Source organism: Phacochoerus africanus, chromosome 6 (genome assembly GCF_016906955.1).
Source record: "Phacochoerus africanus isolate WHEZ1 chromosome 6, ROS_Pafr_v1, whole genome shotgun sequence".
In the NCBI taxonomy this organism is placed as follows: domain Eukaryota; kingdom Metazoa; phylum Chordata; class Mammalia; order Artiodactyla; family Suidae; genus Phacochoerus; species Phacochoerus africanus.
Window position 1 is genome coordinate 104,176,266 of NC_062549.1, and position 26,985 is coordinate 104,203,250.

The 26,985-nt window shown below is 46.3% G+C and overlaps 1 protein-coding gene across 1 annotated transcript in view; it reads right to left on the bottom strand.

Moving 5' to 3' along the window:
- The window catches only part of PTGFRN (prostaglandin F2 receptor inhibitor), an 84,061-nt gene that overhangs the window by 25,814 nt on the left and 31,262 nt on the right, over positions 1–26,985 (bottom strand). The window contains exons 2-4 of the mRNA XM_047784913.1: positions 15,714–16,082; positions 12,285–12,698; positions 7,635–8,015 (exon numbers count right to left, since the gene is read on the bottom strand). Of these exons, the coding sequence (XP_047640869.1) occupies positions 7,635–8,015; positions 12,285–12,698; positions 15,714–16,082 (1,164 nt within the window). The remainder of the gene's footprint in view (positions 1–7,634; positions 8,016–12,284; positions 12,699–15,713; positions 16,083–26,985) is intronic.

A 26,985-nucleotide genomic window follows, 5' to 3' on the forward strand; every position in this document is an offset into this window, starting at 1 on the left:
TCACAGAGAACCTACCACTCACCAGGCTCCCTGCTCCCTAAGGGTTTTACTTGAACATTGCCTTGAACTTCACTTACATGTCTGTCTGGTCTCAGGAACTTCTATAGGGATCTTTGCAGGGTCTGGGACCTCCTATTTTATTCATCTGTATGAGCTATGCATGCAGTGCCTTGCACATAAAAGACTTGTATGCTTGCTGAATTGAACTAAATTTAATATTTTGCATAAAAATGCTCATTTACGGCATAAGCATTCCACTACTGATTACTGCTATATTCTGCTTGATCTCATCAGGAAATCATCTAAGAACGTAATGGTGGTTGTGTTTTTAAAATGCTTATCAGTTAAAGATGCAAACTAAAGTATTTAATGGCAAAATGACATGATGTCTGGGATGTGTTTTACATTCTTCCAGCAAGAAAAAAAAAGAGGGTGAGGGAGAGAAAAAGAGAGCTGGTGTGTGGGTGTGTGTGTGTTATGTGTAGAGGGGAGGGAAGAGGGATGAAATAAGATTGGCGAAACATTGAAGCTGGTGGTGGTTTCTACTTCTGCGTAAATTAAACAAACAACCCACCTACATTGTAAGCCCTTTCACAGACTACTGAGGCCAGGACTTAGATCAGCAACAAGATAAGTTTGTTCACTCTCACCATTTTCATTCAACATGGTTTTGGAAGTCCTAGCCACAGCAATCAGAGAAGAAAAAGAAATAAAAGGGACCCAAATTGGAAAAGAAGAAGTAAAACTGTCACTCTTTGCATATGACATGATACTATACATAGACAATCCTAAAGCACATCCAGAAAGCTACTAGAGCTCATCAATGAGTTCTGTAAAGCTGCAGGATACAAAATTAATACATAGAAATCTGTTGCATTTCTATAGCTAAGAATGAAATATCAGAACAGAAATTAAGGAAGCAATCCCATTTACCATCACACCGCAAAGAATAAAATTCCTAGGAATAAACCTACCTAAGGAGGCAAAAGACCAGTACTTCAAAAACTATAAGACACTGATAAAAGAAATCAAAGATGACGCAAATGATGAAAAGATATACTGTGTCCTAGAACTGGAGAATCATTATTGTCAAAATGAGTATACTATCTAAGACAATTACAGATTCAGTGCAGCTCCTATTGGAGCTGTTGTCGCCAGCCTATGCCACAGCCACAGCCATGCCAGGTCCGAGCTGAGTCTGTGACCTACACCACATCTCACGGCAACACCGGATCCTTAACCCTCTGAGTGAGGCCAGGAATCAAACCTGCAACCTCATGGTTCCTAGTTGAATTTGTTTCTGCTGCGCCACGACAGGAACTCCAAAAACCAATCAACCAACCAACCAAGGATCTGCTCCCTAATCTGGCTCCCAGGACAGCCTGCTTGTATACACACTACCTCCTAAAGCTGCGGCCTGCTGCAAAGCAAACCCACCCCCATCCCCGCTCAGAAAGACTTTGTTTTGTGATGATGGGTCGTTTAACTCCTTTGTTTCAACTTTCAAAACAATGAAAAATTTTCAGAACTATTGGCTAATTTGTAATAGCAGATATTTTGTGCCTCCTGTGGACTGGGACCTGACCTGAGGGTTTTCACAGATCACCCCTTTTTACTCTCACAACAGTTCCATCAGGCAGGTACAACGATCCGCATAACCGGCATTTATGACAGGAACCGCTGTATCCACTCTCCTTGCATCCCCATTTAATCCTCAGAACGACCTTATGGGATAGGTACTATTTTCACGTACATTTCCTACATGAAAAAAATCAAATCAAATCAAAGCTCAAAGAAGGTAAGTTCAAAGACTGAGGACTGCACGGGGTGTGGGAGCAGAATCACAGGAGAGGCTTTGGGCTCCATGGCCTGGCTCCCACCAGGGCCAAATTGCACAACTGCATTACACACCCTGCTATCAATGCCTCCTCAAAGCCTGCCACGTCCCAGAACACAAGAGTGATGATTCAGCTGAGGCCCTAATCCTGAACGTGCATAAGAGGGTCAGGTTCTAATACCCTCTTTGAAATTTAGGTAACTGGGTAGAGTTAATTAGATGAACAGGCTGCACACAGGAGTTAGAAGAAAAAGAAGGCAGGCCCTTGTGTCTGTCGATGCCGGTTTTATTTTCTTGAACTGGGCAGGACTGGTTTTTTTGGCCTTGACCATGGCTTGTGGAGGTTCCTGGGAAGAATCCACACCATGGCAGTGACCTGAGCCACTGTAGTGACAACACTGGATCCTTAACCTACGGTGCCACAACAAAATTCCTGGGCGGTACTTTAGCGGCAGCTAGGTGAGTCGACTAATTGTCAGAGAGCTGCCACAATCTCATGTGTATATAACAATTAAATATTCTTTAACATTTACACAGAACAGGCTATAAATAAGGAACTGTTACAGGGGTGGGGGTCACACTAAGTAGAACCATTATTATGAGGTTGCCTTCAGCATTAGTGACTTCAGAGCAATCAAGATAACATATTGAATGGTATACTTGTGCCCCCACATAATGTCTGTTTTATTATCTTGCCTGGGCAGGCCTTTTTTTTTTTTTTTTTCCCCCGAATGTCCAAAGTGACACATTCGTTCCACTTTTTTTTCCCATCATCCCCACTCCCTCCCTCCAGAGAAGGAAGAGAGAATTACCAGACTTAGGGGTGGAGGCAAGAAAGGGGCGAGGGGTGGTGAGTTCAGCCCCTTTTTGGACACACATATTCCTAGTTTTCCAAGCCCTAAGATACCCTTTATGTCTTATCTGGTTAAGAACTCGGTAAAGACGGGCATGTTCTATTTTGACTCTGCCTCCAAAACACCAGTCACCACCGCCACCACGAAAACGTACAGAGCACTGAAGTGCCAGGCACTGTGCTAAACACTTAGATGCAGTATCCCAGGAAGCCGGGAAAACCCACGTTCAGACATCTTGAGCAACACACCTGCGATAACACGCCTAGAAGGTAGTGGAGCTGGACTCCAAAGCTCTTCTGCCTTCAGAGATAATCCCAGACTGACAGCTGATCGTAGCTGCCTGTAAAACTCTGCAGCTCTAAATCCTATCTTCTAGAGGCGGCAAGGAATTGTGAAGTCTCTACCAAACACTTAGCAGATTAACAGCTCCTTTTAAAGAAAAATAATTACCTTCCTCGCTGGCACACTGCTGGAAGAGGGGATGGTCCCAGAGTGGGGAAGAATGCAAATCAGGTGCTTAAGCCTGAACAGCAGAACTCAGCTCTGCCTCCTCTGGCTCTCGCATCTGAAGCCTGTGGAACCCTCTCCAATTAACACCACGGAAGTCTGGGACTTCGGGCAGACCGCTCAACCATGAACTGATTAGTATCCAACTCTTGCCAAGGGCTCATTTAAGACATCTGATAGCAGGGAAAGATGGCTTAATATGCAGATGAACCAGCCATTCCTCCAGATTCTCTATAGTTTTAGCCATATACTAAATTGGATCAACACAAAGCAACATTTGTCCCCCATAGTAACTCAGCTTCTTGCAGAAACTTCTTCACACACTTAAGATTTATACCCTCAGCTTTTATAGGGAGTGGATATAAGAAACATCCATTTAAACAATCACTTAGAGCCTTTTGTAAGAGAACAGTTAAAAGCACTGTCCATTATGTTATCCAATGCCCCTTAAATAAAAAAGCACATGATAAATTCAGTGCCAAGAAAAAGTTTGTCTCTCTTTTGTCTTCCTTCATCAGAGAACTGTATAATCACATCGCTTTTTGCCTCAACTCTCCAAAACTTCAGAGGCAAATGCAGTACTCAAATGCAGTAACTAATTCATCCCAACCATCTTGCAATATCTATTCTTTGATTTTTTTTTACCCCTTTTGATCTTGATTTTATTTTTATGTCTCTTGCTTTAAATTGGACTTTGTTTTGCAAGCCAACTTAAATCTTTTTCCCTTCAAAAGTAGGGCATACATCCTAAGTAAAGAGGCTTTTTCTTACCCTCTAAAAAATCATAGCCCTCCCAGTGGCTACAAGTGCTCTTGGACTTGACAGACCCATTCATATCACTGCCTGACCTGTCTAGTCAACACAAAGGAACTTGAGAAGACCTCAATCGGCTTCAACCTCTCATGGACTCAGGGCACCAACCCCAAGCACCTAAGGACAAGAATGCCCCTAGCTTTTAGGACTCTCTGCTCTTGAGTTTCAGGAGTGAACTGATTCCCAAAGTCAAAACTGTTTTCACATAGGATGACAATACCTGGGACGGACTTCACTTAAGATGAAAATACTTGAGATAGACTTGACCATGGGCTATACTTCCGTCTGAACCATTCTGAACATTTCTTTTGAAATAAAAGAAACAAGCATTAACTACTGCATAGGGAGTTCCCATCATGGCTCAGCAGAAACAAATCTGACTAGTATCCATGAGGATGCAGGAGTCCATCCCCGGCCTTGCTTGGCGGGCTGGGATCTGGCATTGCTGTGAGCTGTGGTGTAGGCCAGCAGCTGTAGCTCCAATTCAGCCCCTAGCCTGGGAGCTTCCACAGGCTGAGGGTGTGCCCCCCCACCAGAAAAAGAAAAAGAAAAAAAAAAAAAACGAAACAACAAACACTGCATAGACTCCACTGTCCAAAGATGACTGCACTAACATGTCCCACCTCACATGGCCTTTTTCCAATGTAACCCCGCTATTCTCCCACTAAGAGTCGAGGTCTCTTCCTTTACCCCCTTGAACTTGCACAGGCTCTGTGATGGTTCTGACCAATAGAAAACAGTGGAAATGCACTGTGCCAGTCCCAGGAATTGCTTTTAACTGGCCAGGCACTTGCACTTCATGGGCCTTGGCAGCCAGCCGCCAGGTAAGAAATGGGACTGTCCTGAGAAGACGGTGCCATGGGAAGCCCAAGACACATGGAAAGGGCCTGGATGAGATGCCATGTGGGGACAGAGAGAGCTGTCCCGGCACATGGTGAGACGTGCATGAGAAACCCACCTGGAAGGGGCCTCAGCCCTAGCTGTCCCGGATGTCACCATGTGCATCAGAGATGAACCCATTGAATCCTTCCCTAAATCCTGACCCTCAAAACTGTAGAAAAATAGAAATCGGTTTCTCACTCAACGTTATTGTGGGCATCAAATATTTAAGGCAATGTAAAGCCCTTGGCCCAGTCCCTGGCACGCAGTAGGTATTCAGTACCTGGTGGTTATTATTTTTAATGTGCCAAGTAGCAAAACCGAGCACTTTGTGTAACACCTGCATAGGGACCCAGCTTCCTCAAGAGCTCTTTTGGAACAACATTCCATAGTCACACGACATAAGACGATCGACAGAAATAGAGGACTGGGCAGGTCACCTGTCGTCCTGCCACTTCTCAGTTTTCGCCAACAGGCCCCAAGCTGCATGAGGACTGGCAGCCACATGCACACGCACACATGTTGCAGATCTAGAGAGAACCACACAGTGTCAAGCCAGACCTGATGGTTGCAGGGCAGAGAATAAGAAAGGTCTCCTTCTGTCCTCGTGCCTGGTTCGCCTGCTGACAAGTGTCCAGGGAGCTGTAATGGTGTGAGTCACAGGCTCAGGGAAGGTGGAGAGATTTAAGGGGAGGACAGAAAAATACCACTCACACTCCTGGCAGGTTTACCCCATGGGCAAATATCTGAGTATTCTGAGCTGAACGTTATTGCTTTCTCTGCAATTCTTTTTTGCCTATGCACCTATTTGAACACTATCTGTGTCAGTGCCAGTTCATCTACCCATCCCGCCAAGTGCTCATTAGGTGCAAAGAACCGAGAGAGGTGCGGGGTCTGGGGCCTTAGGTCAGCCCAGGAAATGCACACTGACGGCTTTTAGAAGAATAGCGTTGGATCCCTGGGATAATAACTGAACCTTTTCCCACAATTTAGTCTCTTTATTTCTTCCCACTCTCTGGAGAACACAGCCACCAACAAATCCCTTCCAGCTAAAAGAGCCCCTTCCCTGCCAGAGCCCCCTCCTGTTTCCTGACAGTCCCCGCATCTCCCCCAGGGAACGCGGGGATCAATGCAGGAGGACTTCAAAGAGGCCCTCAAATTGGAGTGCAGGCAGCACTTTCTTTAAAAAAAAAAAAAAAAAAAAGAGAGAGAGAGAGAGAGAAAGAGCCCTGCTTGAGCTGTGATTCCTTGTCGGCGGGGGCGGGGCACCGAGTCCGCGCTGGGATGTGACAGTCCCGCACAATGTGCCGAGGATCAGGGCCCCGAGACACATTCAGCTCCAGAGATGAAAACTCTCCTTTTGCTGCTGACAACGTCTGTGTTATTTTGAAGGCTGCTAAGGAGAGTTCTAGCTGGGCTACCATTGTTCCAGTTCAGTACTTCACAGCGAGGCTCGCGCCCAGGGTTCAGACGGCAGGAATAAAAGCTCTCCAGATAAACCCCGCGCCTTTCACTTTGCAGATATCAAAGCACCCCTCCGCGACCAGGGAGGACCAGCACCCCGCCTCGCCCCGTTCTGCACAGGACACACTGTCTGCTTATGACTCTTCTTCTCCCTGCCCCCTCTGTCCCTACTCACCAACCCCTCCTCTTTGCCAAAGAACGGCTTCTTAGGAAGACACGGACTGTGAGTGTGCCACTAACCTGAGTGAAGATTTCAATGCAGGGGCAAGGACGCGCTGAGAACGAGCCGGGGCTCCCGGCAGGAGGATGTTTAGCGTTAGACAAAGGGGGACATGACTTCCTAGCCTAATCTCCTAACAGAGCCATGCCAAACACCTTCACGTGGGCTGGGAACAGTCAGGGGACAGCAGAGAGATCAAGCTCAAAACAGCAGGTCTGTCACCATCTTTGCAGTAATGGGTGTGGGAAGCGAAGCTGTCCACACTCCACTCAGCCCCATCCTGCTGAAGCTCACTTGCAGTTCATTATCAGATAGCAAGAAAATTAGGGAAAGTCAGCCCTGGAAGGCAAGCATTCAGGTAAACAGCAGATGGGGAAGATGAGAATGGAAAAAAAGGAGAGGATATGACAATGACCTTCACGTATATGACAAGTAGCCCTAACATGGGTGGCAAGGTGGGCAACGGTTGAGGGCCACTCTGCACCTCCACGGGAACCAGATGTGGGGAGAGAGCTCACCAGAAAAGGGGAAACAGGAAGGCTCCTAACATAATTGATATCTGGGAGAAAAACATCAATCACTTTGGGATTCCAGGGCATTCAGTGAAAAAAAAAAAAATGTGTTCCATTAACTGAAGGAATTCTTTTTCTTCTGTAGCCTTTAGAAAAGCACCAGCTCCTGCCAGAGAGAACCTAGGAGTCTAGGAAGAGGAAAGGAGGACTGGCAGTCTTCTGCTTCCAACAAAGATCCATTTCAATGAGCCACGGAGCCGGGCCCCCGACCCTGCAAATCTCGACCACGAAAGGAAACCATATCCTCTCCCATGAGCATATTGAGACCACTGAGGGCACCGTATCTAAACACTTCCCTTGCCTGCCAGGTTCGATTTCAGCCAGTTTTGCCTTCGCCCCCAGCTTGGGATCTAGCCAGGCGAAAGTATACTTGTCCTGATATCAAGAACCCCCAAGTAACGCAAAGCGCACCGCTCTCTGGCTCCTCTCCATATCCCAGAGAGAGGATTAAGCCCAAGAGGTGAAGAGCCATCCTCCAAACCACTCACCTAGCCAGGTCACAGCCACCCCAGCTGGGGCCGACATAGCCTCAGCCACCTTGTGCCAGGTCCTGTTGTGCCCGGGTGTCCAGAGCGCCACGTGGCAGAAGTAGTAGCCAGCATTTTCTCTGCTAACATCTCGAACCAGTAAATGGTAGGAGCGTGTATCCATGTGACTCAGGGCCACGTGGGGAGAGCTGTGTACCAGGGAATCACGGTCCAGCCGTGCTAGCACGTGGGGGCCGGGTAAGGTGCTGTCCGGCGTCCTGCTGAAGTACCATGTCACCTCGGGCCGCACGTCATCCACTCGGTCTGTTGTGATGTTGCAGCTCAGGTCCAGCAACTTCCCTTCGGCCACAGACACATTCCTGGCCACAGTTACCTGGAGAACTGGAATATGAAAAGCAAGGGCTTTTAGAGACTCTCCATTATGTTTGCCCCCCTCCACCCCCAACCCGGATCATCTCCTTCATCTCCTTCGACCTTCCTATTTACGACATTCAAGTTAGAAGGCTTTGTACAGTTTTTTTAATTCCTCAATGAATTTTATTACATTTATAGCTGTACAAGGAGCGTCACAACCCAATTTTGTAGCATTTCCATCCCAAACCCCCAGCCCATCCCCCCACCCCCCAAACTGTCTCCTTTGGAAACCAGAAGTTTTTCAAAGTCTGTGAGTCAGTATCTGCTCTGCAAAGAAGTTCATTGTGTCCTGTTTTTAGATTCCACGTGTAAGTGATAGCATTTGATGTTGCTGTCTCATGGTCTGACTGACTTCACTTAGCATGGTAATTTCCAGGTCCATCCCTGTAACTGCAAATGCCATTACTTCTTTCCTTTTAATGACTGAGTAAAATTCCATTGTGTATATGTACCACATCGTCTTTATCTACTCCTCTGCCGATGGACATTTAGGTTGCTCTGTACAGTTTTAAGTGCTTGAGAAACATATGGAATAAATTAATGAAGCATACCATATTTCTTTTTATTTCATTAACACTAACAGCAGCCAGCACTTAGATATATGCTTCCTATATACTGTTCTGAGTGCTTTATAAATTACGCCTTCAAAACAACCCCACGAGGTAGTACTAGTATCATCTCCACTTTACTGCTGAGGCAATGGAAGCACAGAGAAGTTAAGTAACTTGTCAAGGTCACACAGCTAGTATGTGGCAGAGCTAGGATTCAAATCTGGGCTGCCTGCCTGCAGAGACTCTGCTCCTCAGTGTAATGCTATTATCCCATATGCTACCATTTGAAAACAAGCCTGCTGAACATCACAAAGCTAACATTATACTTTCTCCATATGCACGATAGGACTTGGGAGACTTTCAGAGAAAAGACAGCTCAGCTCTGGCGCGTATATATAGTCGGTTGGGGGCCAGAAGCTGGAGGGTAGGAAGTGCGGGTGAAGCCATCTTCTGGGGGAGAGGGGAAGGGGGGAATCCTAAAGAGAATGACTGGGAAAGTGAAACCAGACAATGTGCCCAAAGAGTCAAGTCTTCAAAATGCAGTGCCCTTACAGTATCATTCATTCTGTTCCACATACCCACCTTAAAATCTAGAATAAGGCACGTATTCTAAAACCAAAACACAAAAATATTCAATGTCCTATGATAAACCATAATGGAAAAGAATACATACATATAACGGAATCGGTTTGCTGTGCAGCAGAAATTAACACGACATTGTAAATCAGCTATATACCTCAATAAAAAGTTTTTTTATTTAAAAAAAAAATAAAACCAAACAATGATTTCTGGATAAGCCACGCCACTGCCCTCTCTCATTAGCATGGATAATGTAAAGTAGACTATATTTAGAAGAGACACTGAAATATTTGGTGTCACTATCTTGAGGGAGAGCCAGTTTCAGCAGTCCCCCGTCAGAGCGCTTCACATGGAAATATTTTACTTTATTCAGGGGACTTTTGAAGAGAAGTTGAACATCTGTAATCAGAGTAGAAAAACATTCAACACGTGGCAATGCTCTGGGAACAACTGCTTAGATGACAAATAGCCGGCACCTCCCAGGGGATTCAAGGGACGCAAGGTCCTGATCATCCAGCAGGAGTCACCCTGCATCAACTGTGGTCCTGGGTCAGCTCAGCCACAAAGGCTGGCACCCAGTTCAGAAAAGACCCAACCCCAGAGCCCAGGCTCCTCGGAGTAAATGACTTTCACATGAATCTTTCCAAAGCCTGATGACATTTCAAACAAGTGTTCAGGCCAAGTTCAAGATCCACCTTGATGAAGACAGAAAATGAGGTGGGCATAGTATTAGAAAAAGAAATTGAAACTAATTTCTCACCTCCACCCACCTTCTTCCAAATTCTCTCCCTCCTCCATCCCTTTAAAGGGACAAAAGTAATACGAGGCTATTTTTCAAGAGGAGTCAGTATGGAAACTGCTGCCTTGAGCCTGTGCTGTTGTTTGAACCACCTGACATAAAAGCCATGGTCAGAGAGTCTGGAATACTGCTGGGGTTGCTCTACGCCAGCCACCACCACTGGGGGTACAAACAGCTCAGGAGGGAGCCAGCTAAGGAAAGGAGTGGGCAGTGTGCTGCTGTGGCAGTATGCATGGAGAAAACAGACTCTTAGATTTAGAAATATTGCCAGAAACACTTTTTTTTTTTGTCTTGTCCTTTTAGGGCCACACCCATGGCATGTGGAGGTTCCCAGGCTAGAGTCTAATCAGAGCTGTAGCTGCTGTCCTACACCAGAGCCACAGCAATGCCAGATCTGCGACCTACACCACAACTCACGGAAACGCTGGACCCTTAACCCACTGAGCAAGGCCAGGGATCGAACCCGTAACCTCATGTTTCCTAGTCGGATTTGTTTCCACTGAGCCACGATGGGAACTCCTAACAGTATAATTCACTTGTTTTCTCTCTGCAAATGACTAAATATCTTGTCACACCACTAAGCATAGTTCCCACATGTTCTATGGGATTTAGGGGCTCACTGATGGGATAGAAATGAAGCACTGAAGGAAAAACAAAGAACCAGTTCTTAGACAAACCTGCAGTGGTGCATGCAGGCTTTCTCCTACCAGGTATAACTGAAGCCATAAATGAGATACCAAGATCTGCATCAAGCAGACCACTCCTAACACGGGAGGGGGGGGAGAAATACTGCCCCCTGAGTGACACAGCCCTATCATTAAAGTAGCTTTTGTGCCATTTAACATAATAATATGATAAGGGGAGTTCCCGTCGTGGTGCAGTGGTTAACGAATCCGACTAGGAACCATGAGGTTGCGGGTTCGGTCCCTGCCCTTGCTCAGTGGGTTAACCATCCGGCGTTGCCATGAGCTGTGGTGTAGGTTGCAGATGCGGCTTGGATCCCGTGTTGCTGTGGCTCTGGCGTAGGCCAGTGGCTACAGCTCCGATTTGACCCCTAGCCTGGGAACCTCCATATGCCGAGGGAGCGGCCCAAAGAAATAGCAAAAAGACAAAAAAAAAAATAATAATATGATAAGAATACTTAAGGAAGTTCCCACTGTGGCACAGTGGGTTAAGAATCCAACTGCAGTGGCTCGGGTCCCTGTGGATGTGCAGGTTCAATCCCCAGCCTAGAGCAGTGGGTTGAAGGATTTGGCACTGCCACAGCTGCAGTTCAGCTTCAATCCCTGGCCTGGGAACTTCCAGATGCCGTGGGTGCGGCCATTGGTTAAAAAAAAAAAAAAAAAAAAGCGTTAAGAAGCTAACGATGGACAATGTTCATAGTGGCATTATTTACAATAGCCAAGATATGGAAGCAACCTAAGTATCCATCCACAGAAGAATGGATAAAGAAGATGTGGTGTGTATGTACAATGGATTATTACTCAACCATAAAGAAGAATGAAATTTAGCCATTTGCAACAACACGAATGGCCCTGGAGGGTATTGCGCTTAGGGAAATAAATCAGACAGAGAAAGACAAATATTGTATGTTTTCACTTCTATGGGGAATCTAAAAAATAAAAATTAAAAAAAATACTAAAATGCATTCTGTATTTTCTCAATTATTCCTCTAGTAGGGGTAAGGTTTTTGCTTGTTGTTTTTTTAAAAGGCTGGTTCACAGATAACAGCTTTCTGCAGATCCCAGATGCTTCTGGGGTACAGGAGATAAGAAGACGCCCAGCCCTAGGGAAGGCTTCACATACAAGGGGATGTCACTTCTGAGGGGGACCTGAAAGGCAAGCCTAGAGGACCCAAGTCAGATGATAGGTTTATGGAATGGGTGAGACGTTCCCAACAGCTGCGGGAAAGGGCAGATCCAGAGATTTAGGAAACACCAAACAAAATGAAGCCAGCGGAGCACCAGCCCAAAGCCCCTCTAAGCACCAGGCTGGACCTCGTCCTGGCACATAAAAGGACTTTATTTTTCAGTCACAAAATTGTCTTAGTATCTCATGTAACCTGCAGCTTCCCGTGGCTATGAATCCAGATAAAAAGCAGCTGCAAGGCAAAACTATCACATTTGGCACAAAACAAATGCTTCCTCCCCAAACCATCAACACCCCCCAACTCCCTCACTCCTTCGCAGGAGGCCTCCCAGAGGAGCAGAAATCTTGTCAGAAAATGATGAGGCTCCCGCCTAGTTCTTTACACCGCATTGATCAGAAAATAAGACACCGTCTAAAACATCATTTCCAGGAGCTCACCTGTTGGCTGGATCACCACGGTGGCCACGTCCACGGCTTTTTCTTGAATTTCTTGCCAGTTACCCTGCTCTCCAATCCACTCGCTGACAATGCAGCGGTAGGAGCCCTGGTCGGAGGACAGAGCCTGGGACACGGAGAGGCGGTACCCGTCGCTCCCCACGGTGTCCAGGCGCACATCCCCAATGCGGTAGCGCTGCTCGTAGCCGGGGCCGGGCCGGAACCTGCCCTCGTGGGTCAGAGAGAGGATGCTCCGCCGCGCGGGGCCGCGCCGCACCTCCCACAGCAGCGCCAGGTGCGTGTGCAGCGGCGATGCGGTGGAGGCCGAGCAGCGCAGCTCGAAGGGCTCGCCCTCACGCAGGCTGGGGCCCGGGGAGGGCTGCGGGCCGGCGGCCACGCGCAAGGCATCAGGCAGCACTGCGGGGAGAAAGCAGAGCCATCAGCACACTGCCACCCCCGACCACCGAGCAAGGGCCCGCCCCGCTCCGGGGCCTGCGGGATGAGGTCCTCCTCTCCTCTGCGTTCTAATGCCCACCGTGCTCCATCTATGATCTCCACGGACTTCCTGACTTGCAAAGAGAGGCGGCACGGATAAGATCCCCTGCTCCATCTGGGTGGTGGAAACTCTTGGGGCAGCTGTGCCTTGGAGTCGCACTTCCACCACTCAGAAACGAGTCACTTGACTCCTCCCTGCCTCAGTCTCCTCATCTCTAAAAAGGGATGCCACCTGGACCTATGTCAGGGAGCTGCCTGAGAGATCAGCCAATGATGAAGGAAGGTGCCCAGGGCAGTGCCTGGCACTGAGCAATCACAATGCGATAACCAGCTATCACTGTCCTACATTCCTGTGTTAGGACACCGGCTGGAGTAGGGAGTCTGGGGAATCTTCTAGGAATTAGAGCAGCATAATCCATAGAGCATAAAAGCACAGGGCAGCCTCCTGTGCCTTGAGGCCTGGGAAATGCCTAAGAATGACTGGGGGGAGGGGGTAGGTATCTACCTGCAGGTTAGGAACCTATCAAGGAAAACTGAAGCCTCGGCTACTGGGAAAAGGCTGGGTTTTTCTCTCCTCTAGAAAAAGGGGGCCAGAGGTCAGGGAAGTATAGGTGACTGCAGCCGAGGAAGCGAAGCGAATGTGATAAAACCAACCAGGAGGCCACTACCAAAGGGCAGGGACAATGGCTTAGGCTTGCCTAGGGGCTGGACAAGGGAATCCCCAAAGATGGCCATTCATCATCATCTTGGTTTTTCCTACCACTCTACACTCAGAAACAAGCTCAGTGTCCTTGAGAAGGGACCAGCTCTAGGTAACAGAAAAAAACTGCTATTCGTTTAGAAAGACATAAGCCAAAGACCCATCTTTTTTTTTTTTTTTTTTTGTCTTTTTCTCTTTAGGGCTGTACCTAAGGCACATGGAGATTCCCAGGCTAGGGGTCTAATCGGAGCTGTAACTCCAGGCCTACACCGCAGCCACAGCAACGCCAGATCCGAGCTGTGTCTGGGACCTACACCGCACCTCATGACAACACTGGATCCTTAACCCACTGAGCAAGGCTATGGATCGAACCCGCATCTTAATGGACACCAGTCAGGTTTGTTAACCACTGAGCCACGACGGGAACTCCCCAAAGACCCATCTTTACTGCAAATGAATATAATGATCTTCTACTATATACATCAGTCTGAGCCCAGCTAACATGACTCAGTTCCCAAGACCAGTTACCTCTCAGGGCCTGAAGAGACAGTTCCAAGAACCATGAAGCTGAAGGCCAGAGAGACCCTGGACATGCATGGCAGCCACTAGAGGCTCCACCTGGGCAGGCGGCCAGTCTCTTTCATGGCCATCCATCTGCTTTCCTGACCCAAGAAAGCTTCTCCTTCCTCCTGCCTTCTGCTCCCACCTTCCAAAGACTTGAGAAGAAACAGAAAGATACTTGAGGGGTGGGGGGTTCCTCCTGCTGCATCCAGCTCCTCAAGATGAGAATGGCACAGGGAGACAAAGGTGCATCTAACCTAACAGAGGTGCAGCATGTATGAGGGAGGGGATGCTAAAAGCCATGCATTTTTACCTCCAGGGCAAGAATGTCTTATAGGACGTTTTTCCAAAAAATGTATTTGAATTTTCTATAGGAAAGAGAAGAGGTGACGGAAGAGGCAGAGTTGATGTTTCAATACCTGCATAACGGACATGGATATTTTATCCCCTTGTGAGTCCAATGAGAGAAGAGTAACGTGGTTCGTGTCATTACAGATGGAATGAATGCCTGAATCAACCCCCACTTCCTACGTTTATTTTTTTCTTTTATTTTTTTTGGCTGCATCTGCGGCATGTGGAAGGTCTCAGGTCAGAATCAAACCTGTGCCACAGTAGCAACCAGAGCCACAGCAGTGGCACCAGATCCTTACACTGCTGAGCCACAAAGGAACACCAACTCCCTCTTTTTATATCCTCATGTACATCTTCTACTTGTTTGATCATTAAATATTCCACTACCCTGGCATAATTCTTTTTGGAACAAGGCAGGATACAAATAAATGCATAATTAAGGAATAATAATAACAACGCTAATAATGTTTCTAATTTTCTAGCTCCAAATTAAAATTGTTTGTTCTTGCCCATTTACTAATTAGCTGTGTGATTTTAGGCAAGCAATTAACCTATGTTCTTTATTTCCTTGCGTGTAAATTAGGGAAATACCCTGCCTTCTCATCTTCATTGGGTTGAGAATTGAATGGATAAGTAAATCGAACAGAACTTGGAAAATGAAAAAACAAAACGTAGCTAAACATTCCAGATATATAAAAAGTGTGATTCGTCGCACAGCCAGGCCAACAAGCTTGCACTAACCGTATCATTCTTTCGCTACAGATGACCGATACCACTTCTAGAACAAGCGCGTGCTTAAATCGTGAAGGAAGAAAGACTTGAGCTTTGAAGTGTCTGTTGTCCCCATAAACCCGAACCGCATCACCGTGACCGTTCCCTTCTCGTCCCTAACCTTGCCGACTGCTGACTACGGCACTGCTCCGAGGCCTTACGCGCTAACTTACCTTGTCCTCGTGACCTTTATGCGAGGTATCGTTTTCCAGAGGAGGAAGCTGAGGCCTGGGACATGCCCACTGCCCCAGAACTGACAAGTTAGAGCTGGCCATGGGACTGAGTGCAGGTGACCCAGCTCAGAGCCAGAGGTGTCACCACACTGCCTCCCACTCCCCAGCCACACGATGGCTCAGAATAGCAATGGAGTGAAGAAGACAGGCCCTCAGAGGCCAGCTGGCCCATCCTCTGCCTTTAATCAGGTGAGATACCGTTCCTCCATTGGGCAGAGGAGGGGACAGAGCCCCAGAGGAGCTAAGTTTCCTGACACAGTCACCCACAGGTGAGGGGCAAGGTCTGGTGCCCCCGCCCAGCAATCCCCCACGCCGACGTACCTTTAACCTGCACTGTATCCTCATAGTTGCCCTGGACGGTGGCGTCCGTGCTGGGGGTGGAACACTTGTAGTGGCCTTGGTCGGAGGGCTGGATGTTTTTTATGTGCAGCTCCACGGCGTCGTTGGCCGTGCGCCGCAGCACGATGTCACCTCTCTGCAGGCGCTCTCGGTACAGCTGGGCGGGGAAGCCCGCCTCCCAGGTGCTGGCGAGCTCCACGAAGCTGCTCCCCGGGGCCGAGAAGCTCCAGTCGAAGTTTTGCTCGCTGGGGCCGTCGTAGTCACTGACGTTGCAGGGGATGACCAGCTCGGTGCCCTCCACCCGCACCAGGCTCCCCTTGGGGACCCTCACCACGCGCCCTCGACAAAGAGCTGCAACGATAAGAGGTGAGAGGCGGGGCTTGAATCCAGGGAGGGCTTCCCGGGATAAATGTGGGAAGACCGTGGGTGCCCCGGTGCCCAGGCACGTGTCAGAAATGTGACATCAACCGGCTGGGGCAATCGACCCTGACCAACAGGCTGCTCACCCCTAGGACCCTGAGCCAGGAACGCCCCCTCTCATGTGACAGCCTCCTGGGACGGATGGGGAGTTAGAGGACTATTAAAAGTAGGCTAAGCACAAGCTGGAAGAGCTCTTTCCCTCCTGTTACTATTTAACCTACTGTGACCACTCGACAGGATGTAGAAATATTTTAGGTTTTGTGTGAAAGGAAAGGACACAGCTAATCAAGTATTTACATTTCTGCTCACCCTGTGTCAACCCTCTTCCCTAGAGACCATTGCCTGGGCCTCCTGAGACCTGATTTACAATGATGGATGCCAATTTTTAAATCCACGAGCAGCCTGCTGATAAAATGATTTAACTCTGGTTATCTGACATTGCCTATAAATTAATTTTAAAATATGACGACTCTACCAAGTATTAATTTTCTATTTTCTGGCTCATTTCCTTCTCTCTACACTTCACCCTGATCTAAATTCAGAATGAGAAGTGGGAAGCACAAAGGGAGAGACTGCCTCACTGGCCAGTTGCTGGGCGTTGGTAGGGATGCAGTGGGCTTCCGGGGATGAGCCGGGTGGACAAAGCCAAGAGTTCCCTGGCATTCCCTGCCCCAGAGGCACAGACCTCACATGCCTCTGGGGGGGCGCCCTCAGGGACTGTCATCTGCGGGTCCTTTAAAGGAGGCTTCTTTGCAAGGAACTTCAGCACGACTTTGTAATGCATCTATTACCTATGTTAGCATTTCAATTTGGAGGAAGTGAACTTGTATGGCTCCTTCCTGATGTCCCCCTACCCCCCCCCCCCCCGCCCCCAAATAGAGCACTGACTTATACAGGAGAAAGCATGGGCTCTGAAAGCAAGCAGACTTCAGTTTAAATCTGAGAACCCTCTCTTAGCTTTGGCTTCCTCAACTTAAAAATGGGGCAAAAAGGATTCAATGAGTTAATAAAACAAAATGCCGAGCTGAGAATCTGTCATGTAGGGAAGAGCTCAATAAAATGAAACTTCTATTGTCTTTTTTTTTTTTTTCTGTCTTTTCTAGGACAGCACCTGTGGCATTTGGAGGTTTCCAGGCTAGGGGTCGAATCTGAGCTGTAGCTGCCGGGTCTATGCCAGAGCCACAGCAATGCTGGGATCTGAGCTGTGTGACCTACACCACAGCTCAAGGCAACCCTGGATCCTTAACCCACTGAGCGAGGCCAGGGATCGAACCCACAACCTCATGGTTCCTAGTTGGATTCAGTAACCACTGAGCCACGACGGGAACTCCCTATTGTCTATTTTCAATTGTGTGTTGTTGTCACTTGTCATGGGTTGACCTGTGTCTCCCAATCACCGCCACCCTTGCCACCATTCATATATTGAAGTCCTAGCCCCCAGCACCTCAGAATGTGACCTTATTTGGGAACAGGTTTGTTGCAGATGCACGAGGAGGTCATGATGAGGTCATACTGCAGTCGGATGGGCGCTTGATCCAAAGACTGGGATCCTTCAAAGGGGAAACCTGGATACCGACGTGCAGGGCGAGTGTCATGTGAAGGTAATGGCAGAGACTGGGGAGAAACACCCCAGAGCCAAGGACTGCCCTGCACCCCCAGACCCAGGGATGGGCCCTGGGGCTGAAACCATCAGAGTCCTCCTGGCTCATTTCTGCTGAGGCTGCTCAGGAAGACACTTCTACCTCCTTTGGAGTCAGGGGACTACAGAGACGGTTGGCTCTGAAGCTGCTTGTGGGCAGCCCTCCTGGCTGGGCAAAGAAGCCACCTACAGCAGCGGAGACCCAGGCCAATGCCAGGATGAGGGAGGTACAGAGCGGGTGGCCCTCGTGAGCAGATGGCGTCATCTGAGCCAACAGGTCTGGCCACTCCTTCTAAATCATTCTGCATGTGCACACATGCATGTACACACACACACACAAACATGTACCTACACACATACACATACACACATACACACATGCACTGCACACACGCACAAATACAGACACACACACTCACTTCTTCCCCTGCACGTTTCAATTCCCTGCAATTCCACTCACACCTATGTAAGTTCCTTAGACGAATTTCTATCTCTGGCAAGTCAGGCATTGAAATAATGCACACCTACCCAGCAGTGAGGTCATCAGCACAAGGGTTCACAAGGGAAATAGGTGACCTTTTTAACCTTTACATTTAGAGATGACCGGAAAATTCTGAATCTCCCAGGGAGAGCCTTCAGAGGGAAGGGTCATGGTGGAGACTCTCAAGAGGGGGCACAGCCCAATGCTTAACCTCCCCGCGCTGTTTCCGCATCTGTGAATTGGAGACACAACCCCTTAGGGCCGTATAGGGATTAACTGGGCCACACAGCCCTCCAGACAGTGCCCTGCACAAGGTAGGGATCGGCGGTTACCTGCTCTGCAGGCTGCCTCTGAAATAAGCCCGATCACAATCCTTCACTTTTGCTTCCTTGGCAGGTTTACAAAGGAATTTCCTAATGTGTAAATCTTTGCAATTCCTATCCCTTGTCAAGAAGTTGAGCAGGGTTAACGACCGGCTCAACAGGGCCCTTAGCCACAGGGCTACATTCCTTATGAGGTCTCTGTCTTTATTCTTAGGGATGGGAGCTTGGGAAACTGGGCCGGCTCCTTGTCTCAGCTCTCCAATTTGGCTTCCACAGAACTGTTCAAATCTTCTTTTTCTTGTTAGGGCCGAACCTGCAGCATATGAAAGTTCCCAAGCTAGGGGTCGAATAGGAGCCGCAGCTACTGGCCTACACCACAGCCACAGCAATGCCAGATCCGAGCCACATCTGTGACCTATACCACCGCTCACGACAACACTGGATCCTTAACCCACTGTGCGAGGCCAGGGATCGAACCCACGTCCTTAAGGATACTAGTCAGGTTCCTTACGCTCAGCCATAATGGAACATCAATGCTGCCCCCCCCCCCTTTGTCTTTTTGCCTTTTCTAGGGCCGTTCCTGCAGCATATGGAGGTTCCCAGGCTAGGGGTCTAATCGGAGCTGTAACTACTGGCCTACACCAGAGTCACAGCAATGTGGGATCTGAACCACGTCTGCAACCTACACCACAGCTCACGGCAATGCCAGATCCTTAACCCACAGAGCAAGGGCAGGGATCGAACCTGCAACCGCATGGTTCCTAGTCGTATTCGTTAACCACTGCGCCACGACGGGAACTCCAATGCCGCCTTCTTAATGACCACCTTCTTAATGACAGCTTTCTTAATGACCACCTTAACGTGCACACACCCACCCTCATTCTTGCCCCTGCCAAATTTTCTTCCTATTATTTATCACTAATATTCTTTGTGCATTTACATATGTATGTTTTACTATTATTTATTATCTGTCTCCTCCCACTAGAACGTAAGGTCTATATGTGCAGTGATTTTTCTCTGTTCTGTTCACTGCTGAGTGCCAAGTGCCGAGAACTGGGCCTGGTGTGTAGTAGCTGTTCAATAAACACTTGCTCAATGAGTGAATGAATAAAAGATACATGAGATCCTTCATCGTCTGGCCCATGGCTACCATTCCAACTTCATCAGCTACCATTTTCCTATCCCATAATACTCATACTCCAACAAAACAAAGGACCCTTCATTTTCGGGAAATATTGTGCTCTCTCGTGCCCCATGGCCTCTGCTTCTGTGCCTGATTCATGGGGAATGTCCTCCCAGCAATCACCTCAGCCTCTTGCAAGAACCCTCTCCAGTGGCACCTCCTCTGTGAAGCCCTCCCCTTCTGCCCTGGAGTCACTTAGGTGCTCCCAGCTCCAGGTTCGAAGTCAACCCGCAGAAATACCTTTAACGTTGACTCTTACAGTGTCACTGGGAAAGGCCAAGCAGATATGAACAGATGCTTGAAAGATCAAATTCTAATCTAAAACGGGTAAATCCAGTGTCATACATGCAGAACTGGGATGTTTTCTCCTCTGTGCAAAGCAAGATTCTGAATTTTGGTTAATGGAATTTCAACTTGCTACCAGCAATCTGGTATTTAGCACAGATTTCCTTTAATATTGTTAAATAGCAGTTAATAATGTTTAAAAATAAATACAACTTGTAAAACACAGAGCATATGGCTCTCTCTAAATCAAAAAGAATATCTGCAAAGCTACACATTGCCAATTTTTGTTAAAAACCCCTTGTGACAGTTGATAACTAAGGGAAAAAGAACAAAATTTTCCTCTGGTTTTCCAAATTCTACTGGTATTTCAAGTGAAGCGTCCTAAACATGTTGGCGCCTGAACTGTATTCGTTTAGCTTTTTATAAAAATGTCTTTACTTGAGTTCCCTGGTGGCCTAGTGAATTTGATCACTGTTGGGGTGTGGGTTCAATCCCTGGCCTAGGAACTGCTGTGTGTCACAGGTGCAGCTCCAAAGGAAAAAAAAAGATTAGAAAAAGAATTTTAATGTCTTCACTAAGAAACCTTTTAAAACTGTAGCTTCATTTGTTCTCAGGGGTCAATGTAAGAAATCTTCACATGAAAAACATTTGTTTATTAGCTTTAAAAGTACTATTAAGGGAGTTCCCGTCGTGGCGCAGTGGTTAACAAATCCGACTAGGAACCATGAGGTTGCGGGTTCGGTCCCTGCCCTTGCTCAGTGGGTTGGCGATCCGGCATTGCCGTGAGCTGTGGTGTAGGTTGCAGACGCGGCTGGGATCCCGCGTTGCTATGGCTCTGGCGTAGGCCGGTGGCTACAGCTCCGATTCAACCCCTGGCCTGGGAACCTCCATATGCCACGGGAGCGGCCCAAGAAATAGCAACAACATCAACAAAAAAGACAAAAGACAAAAAAAAATTTTTTTTAAATAAATAAATAAAAAATAAAAGTACTATTAAGGACACTATCATGTTGTTCAACGACATAAGAATCTATGTGAGGAAGAAAAGGACTGGAGCTCAACTTCTCTCCTAAAAACAACAAAATTCACAACGAAAAGCTGAGCAATCTCCACTCAAATGGACCGGAAACCTTAAAAAAGACACCCTACTCCAGAAGAAAAAGAGGAGGCCACATCAAGAGGTAGGAGGGGCGATTTCATGATATAAACAACCCCATACCTCCCAGGTGGGAAGCTCCACAGACTGAAAACTAACTGGTTCACAGAGACTCACCTACAGGAGTAAGAGTTCTGAGCCCCACATCAAACCCTCACGTGCTGGGATCTGGCACTGGGAGAAAGAGCCCCTGGAGCACCTGGCATTGAAGGCCAGTGGGGCTTGTGCACAGGAGCTCCACAGGACTGGGGGAAACGGAGACTCCATTCTTAAAAGGCCCACACAGACGTTCATGTGCACTGGATCCGAGGGCAGAGAGAGGTCTCCGTGGGAATCTGAGTCAAACCTGACCGCAGTTCTTGGAGGACATCCTGGGAAAACAGGGGTGAATGTGGCTTGTTGTGAGGGAAGGACATTGGAAGCAAAGCTCTCGGGAATATTCAGCAGCTGCCTTTCTCTGGAGGTGGCCATTTTGGGAAAATCGGGCCCCACCCGTCAGCCAGCTGCTGAGAAGCCCCAGGGCAAACAACAACTCAGGTGGGATCACAGCCCCGCCCCTCAGTAAACAGACTACCTAAAGACCCCTCAGGCACATAGATGCCTCTAATCCCATCCAGAGACTAAGCCCCACCCACCAGAGGGATTAGAATCAGCTCCACCTACCAGTGGGCAGGCATCAGCCCCTCCCATCAGGAAGCCTTCAGCAAGCCACAAGGGGGGCAGACACCGGAAGTAAGAGAGGCTACAACTCAATTATCTGTAAAAGGGTCACCACACCAAAAACCTATAAAAATGAAAAGACAGGAGTTCCTGTCATGGCGCAGTGGTTAACAAATCCGACTAGGAACCATGAGGTTTCGGGTTCGATCCCTGCCCTTGCTCAGTGGGTTAAGGATCCGGTGGTGCCATGAGCTGTGGTGTAGGTTGCAGACGCGGCTTGGATCCCGCATTGCTATGGCTCTGGCGTAGGCCAGTGGCTACAGCTCCGATTTGACCCCTAGCCTGGGAAGCTCCATATGCCACGAGAGTGGCCCAAAGAAATAGCAGAAAGAAAAAAAAAAGAACAGACAGAGAACTATAACTCAGATGAGAGAGAAAGGAAAAACCCCAGAAAAACAGCTAAGCAAGGAGGAGATTCTCAGCCTCCAGGAAAAAGAATAAACTGGAGGCAGAGGTGGCTAACTTACAGGAAACACTGACCAAAGAGATACAACATATAAAACTTAAACAAGAAGAGATGCAAAATACAATAACTGAAATAAAAAATTCACTAGAAGCAGCCAACAGCAGAATACAGGAGGCAGAAGAACAAATAAGCAAGGTGGAGGACAGATTAGTAGAAATTACAGATGCAGAACAGAAAAGAGAAAAAAGATTGAAAACAAATGAAGAGCATCTCAGAGAACTCTGGGACACGTGAAACGCACCAACATCCATATTATAGGGGTGCCAGAAGAAGAGAGAGAGAAGGGGACAGAAAAAATATTCCAAGAGATAATACCCTAACATGGGAAAGGAACCACTCACTCAAATCCAGGAAGCACAACGAGTACCACATAAAAAAAAACCCAAGGAGGAATACACTGAGACACATATTAATCAAACTAACGAAAATTAAAGACAAAGAGAAAATCTTGAAAGCATCTAGGGAAAAGACACAAGTAACATACAAGGGAATCCCGATAAGGTTATCAAGGTTATCGACAGATTTTTTCCAACAGAAACTCTGCAGGCCAGAAGGGAGTGGCATGATATACTTAATGTGATGAAAGGAAAACACCTCCAACCAAGATTACTTTACCCAGCAAGGCTCTCATTCAGATTTGAAGGAGAAATCAAAACCTTCACAGAGGGAGTTCCCCTCGTGGCACAGTGGTTAACGAATCCGACTAGGAACCATGAGGTTGCGGTTCGGTCCCTGCCCTTGCTCAGTGGGTTAACGATCCGGCGTTGCCATGAGCTGTGGTGTAGGTTGCAGACGCGGCTCGGATCCCGCATTGCTGTGGCTCTGGCGTAGGCCGGCGGCTACAGCTCCGATTGGACCCCTAGCCTGGGAACCTCCATATGCAGCGAGAGCGGCCCAAAGAAATAGCAAAAAGCCAAAAAGCCAAAAAGAAAAAAAAAAAAAACCTTCACAGATAAGCAAAAGTTGAGAGAATTCAGCAATACTAAACCAGCCTTACAACAAATACTAAAGGAACTTCTCTAGGCAGAAAAGAAAAGACAGCAACAAGAAACAAAAATTCCACAAATGATAAGGCTCACCATATATAGTAAAGGTATATATACAGTAAAGATACGAAATCATCCATGCACAATTATACCACCAAAATCAGAAATCATGAGAAGAGGTGGGTACAAATGCAGAACACTGGAGATGAACTTGTAATTAAGAGAACAACAGCCTAAAACAATCTCATATACATATAGACCCTTACATCAAACCAAAAATCTACAACTGATACACAACAAGGAATCTCTGGGAGAAGAAATATATCTCATAGTAAATAAGTGCATAATCCACCATGAAGGGGGTCATTTGACATCATTCTTGGAATGCTGAAGTCTTCTTAGATCTGATTCTGATTTCCTCTCCATCAAAGAATTTATGATAATTATAATTAAATAATGCAACTGTACAATTAAATAATACAGTTCTACAATTGTTTTATTAATAACCATTTCTCCCCATGGTACAATGTAAGATCTATAATGTCTTGTTTATCACATCACCTAGAATGGTGTAATGCCTATATTGAAGAATCAATAAGATGTAACAAATTGTGAGGACATATTTATATAGTTACACTGTTTTTTAACCAATTTATGCATTTTATATTCTACTTATTTTCAGAGAGTGTATTATTTTTGTTATTCTTACCAGTTAAGTTATTCTTTGTATTATGCTATATACAATATTTAATGGTATATAAGGCTTTCTTCTTTATAAATTTTAGTTGCATAATATACACAATTTTAATATAATGCTAATTTTTAAAGAAAAATTGAAATGTAATAAATAATACTAAATAGTAAAGATGAAAGCCATACAAAATGGGATAAAGCATAGAATAAATTTCCTATTTGCCTCAGTATATTTTCCATTCCACTTCTCCAGAGGGAGACACTTAATCTGTTTCTTAAGATCCATGATATAATAATCTGTTTGAATGTAATTGTGTTTAAATATATGTATTTTGTTCTGTAAAAAAAAAAGTATTCTGTGATAATCTATGTGGGAAAAGAATGTGAAGGAGAATGGATGTGTGTACATGTATAACTGAATCTCTTTTGTTGTACAGCAGAAATTATCACAACCTTGTAAGTCAACTATACTTCAATAAATTTTTTTTAAATTTAAAAAAAAAAGAATCGATGTGATAAAGTTCTTTCAAAGTTTAGTACCAGAAGAAAATACCTATTGATGGACCACAGTACATTTTTCCCAGAAAATAAGAACTACATAAGCATCTCTCACCACTCAGGCCAGTAACCACAGCACAAGTATCTTTGATACTAAACACAAAATTAGGACACTTTAACAGAACCCTGCACTGCTTCCTAATTGCTGTTTTTAAAAATCCTGCTTAAATCTACCAAATACAAAACAAACACAACTCCTAAAATAACCCTGAACACAACTGGTCCTGCCAACTTCATCATCTCTATATACCATCTTCCAAGTGCTGTTTTCCCCAACATATACAAAGTTCATGTAGCCTTTTGTACCTTAGCTTCAAGGAAGTCCAATACCAAACATGACGGTGGGCTACGGAAACCATCCACAGTTCACCTTTCTAATAATCATCTCTTTCCTCTGTTGCCACACCTTCCTTCCTCCGCCATCTCTGCTACTCTGGTACTTTTGATTTTTTTTACACTTATTTTAAGGTTTATTGCAGGTATATGCATAGTTCACCGTTAGTGGCCTCAAATACATTTCGAGAAGGAAGGAAGGTAAGGAGGTATAAATTTCAAAAGACCAATAATGGAGATGTCTACCTTCAGGAGAGTCTCACTTTCTGCTATGGAGTAACTGAGCAGAAGTTACTCCTTCCACCCCCATTCCTCCTCCAACCCCTCCGCCCCCGCCCCAACAGAACAACTGCAAAAGGATAAAACACGAGAAACAGATAAATGAATGCTTCAGTGACCAATTCGGGAATCCAGGATTAAGGGGCCAAGATCACAAAAACAACCCAAGATGGGCCTGACAATGTCCACTGTTTTTTCTCAAGAAACACTTGCCAATTTTAAGTTGTGCAGTAAAAGTTAGTATCTCAGAACTGCCAATGTCTCATGGGACCAAAAAAAAAGAGAACTTAAGTTCAGGGCCATTAAAAAAGTCATGGTCTGGGAGTTCTTGTTGTGGCTCATAGAAAGGAACCCAACTAGTATCCATGAGGATGCAGGTTTGATCCCTGGCCTTGCTCAGTGGGTTAAGGATCCAGTGTTACTGTGAGCTGTGGCAGAGTTTGCAGACACAGCTCCAATCTGGCATCGCTGTGGCTGTGGTGTAGGCCAGCATTTGCAGTTCCGATTTGACTCCTAGCCTAGGAACCTCCAAATGTTGCAGGTGCAGCCCCACCCCCACAAAAAAAAGTCATAGTCTGAGGGACCAAGATCCTTGGAAAAAAGATAAAGGGCAGAGAAGCAAGCCTCACATATCACACTGCTTTTCTCCTCAAGGCAAATGACAGTTGCTTGGGGGTTGGAGAGGAGGGAAGGGGATTGGTAAGTGGCTGAGAAGCTAAGCAGAAAATAAATACTACGAGGCTAAAAGGTTAAGCAAAGTTTTCAACCATCTCACAGTACTGGGGAAACAAAACTGGAATTCTGAATTCACAAAGGAAGGTAGGCTATAGTAAACACTCCAGACTTTGAATTTAGCCCTGGAAGAGCCAGGCCCTTGGAGTAAGAGCCAAGATGAAAAAAATCACCAGCTTTCATGAATACTGCAATCTAGTCTCAAAACATCTCAACATTCCTCATTGGGTTATGGTGAGCTTCTCTTACTCTACTGGCCTGCTGAAAATAAATAAATACATAAAGTAAATCCCCTTGCAAAGAAGAAAAAGTCATACAGATCCTCGACAATTTTTCAGTATTCAATCAAAATCTACCAGGCATTCCATATGACGGCATCAAATGACTGAAAACAAAAGACAAAAAAACACAGACAACAGAAACAGATGCCCATGGATCCACATGCTGGTGTTATTAGATGGGGACTTTAAAGTAACTACGGTTATTTCCTAAAAGAAATAGACAACAGGATTTCCCTTCTTAACTGAAATCTATTAAAATAATCAGATTAAAATTCTAGAATTTAAAAAAAGACCTGAAATTAAAAGCTCAATAAATGGGTTTGATATTCGATTAGATGCAGCAGAAGTCAGTATAAGATATCCAAAGTGAAGCCAAGGGTGTAGAAAAAGATGAAAAATGCAGAAAGGAGTCTAAGAGACACAAGAGAGACAGTAAAAAGGTCAACCATATGTGTCAGAGTCCCAGGATGAGAGAAAGACTGTGATAGAACTGGGCAGAATTTCAGGAGAAATAATGGCTAAAGGGTTTCTTAAAAGACATCACACCACAGATTTAAGAAGTACTATGTATCATAAGCAGTACAAATACAAAGAAAACCACACCTAGGTACATCATAGTAAAACTGCTACAAGGCAGAGAAGGGAGCAACAATACAATGGTAGCTGACTTTCGATGGAAATGATGCTCATAAGACAATGAGGAGTTCCCTTGTGGCTCA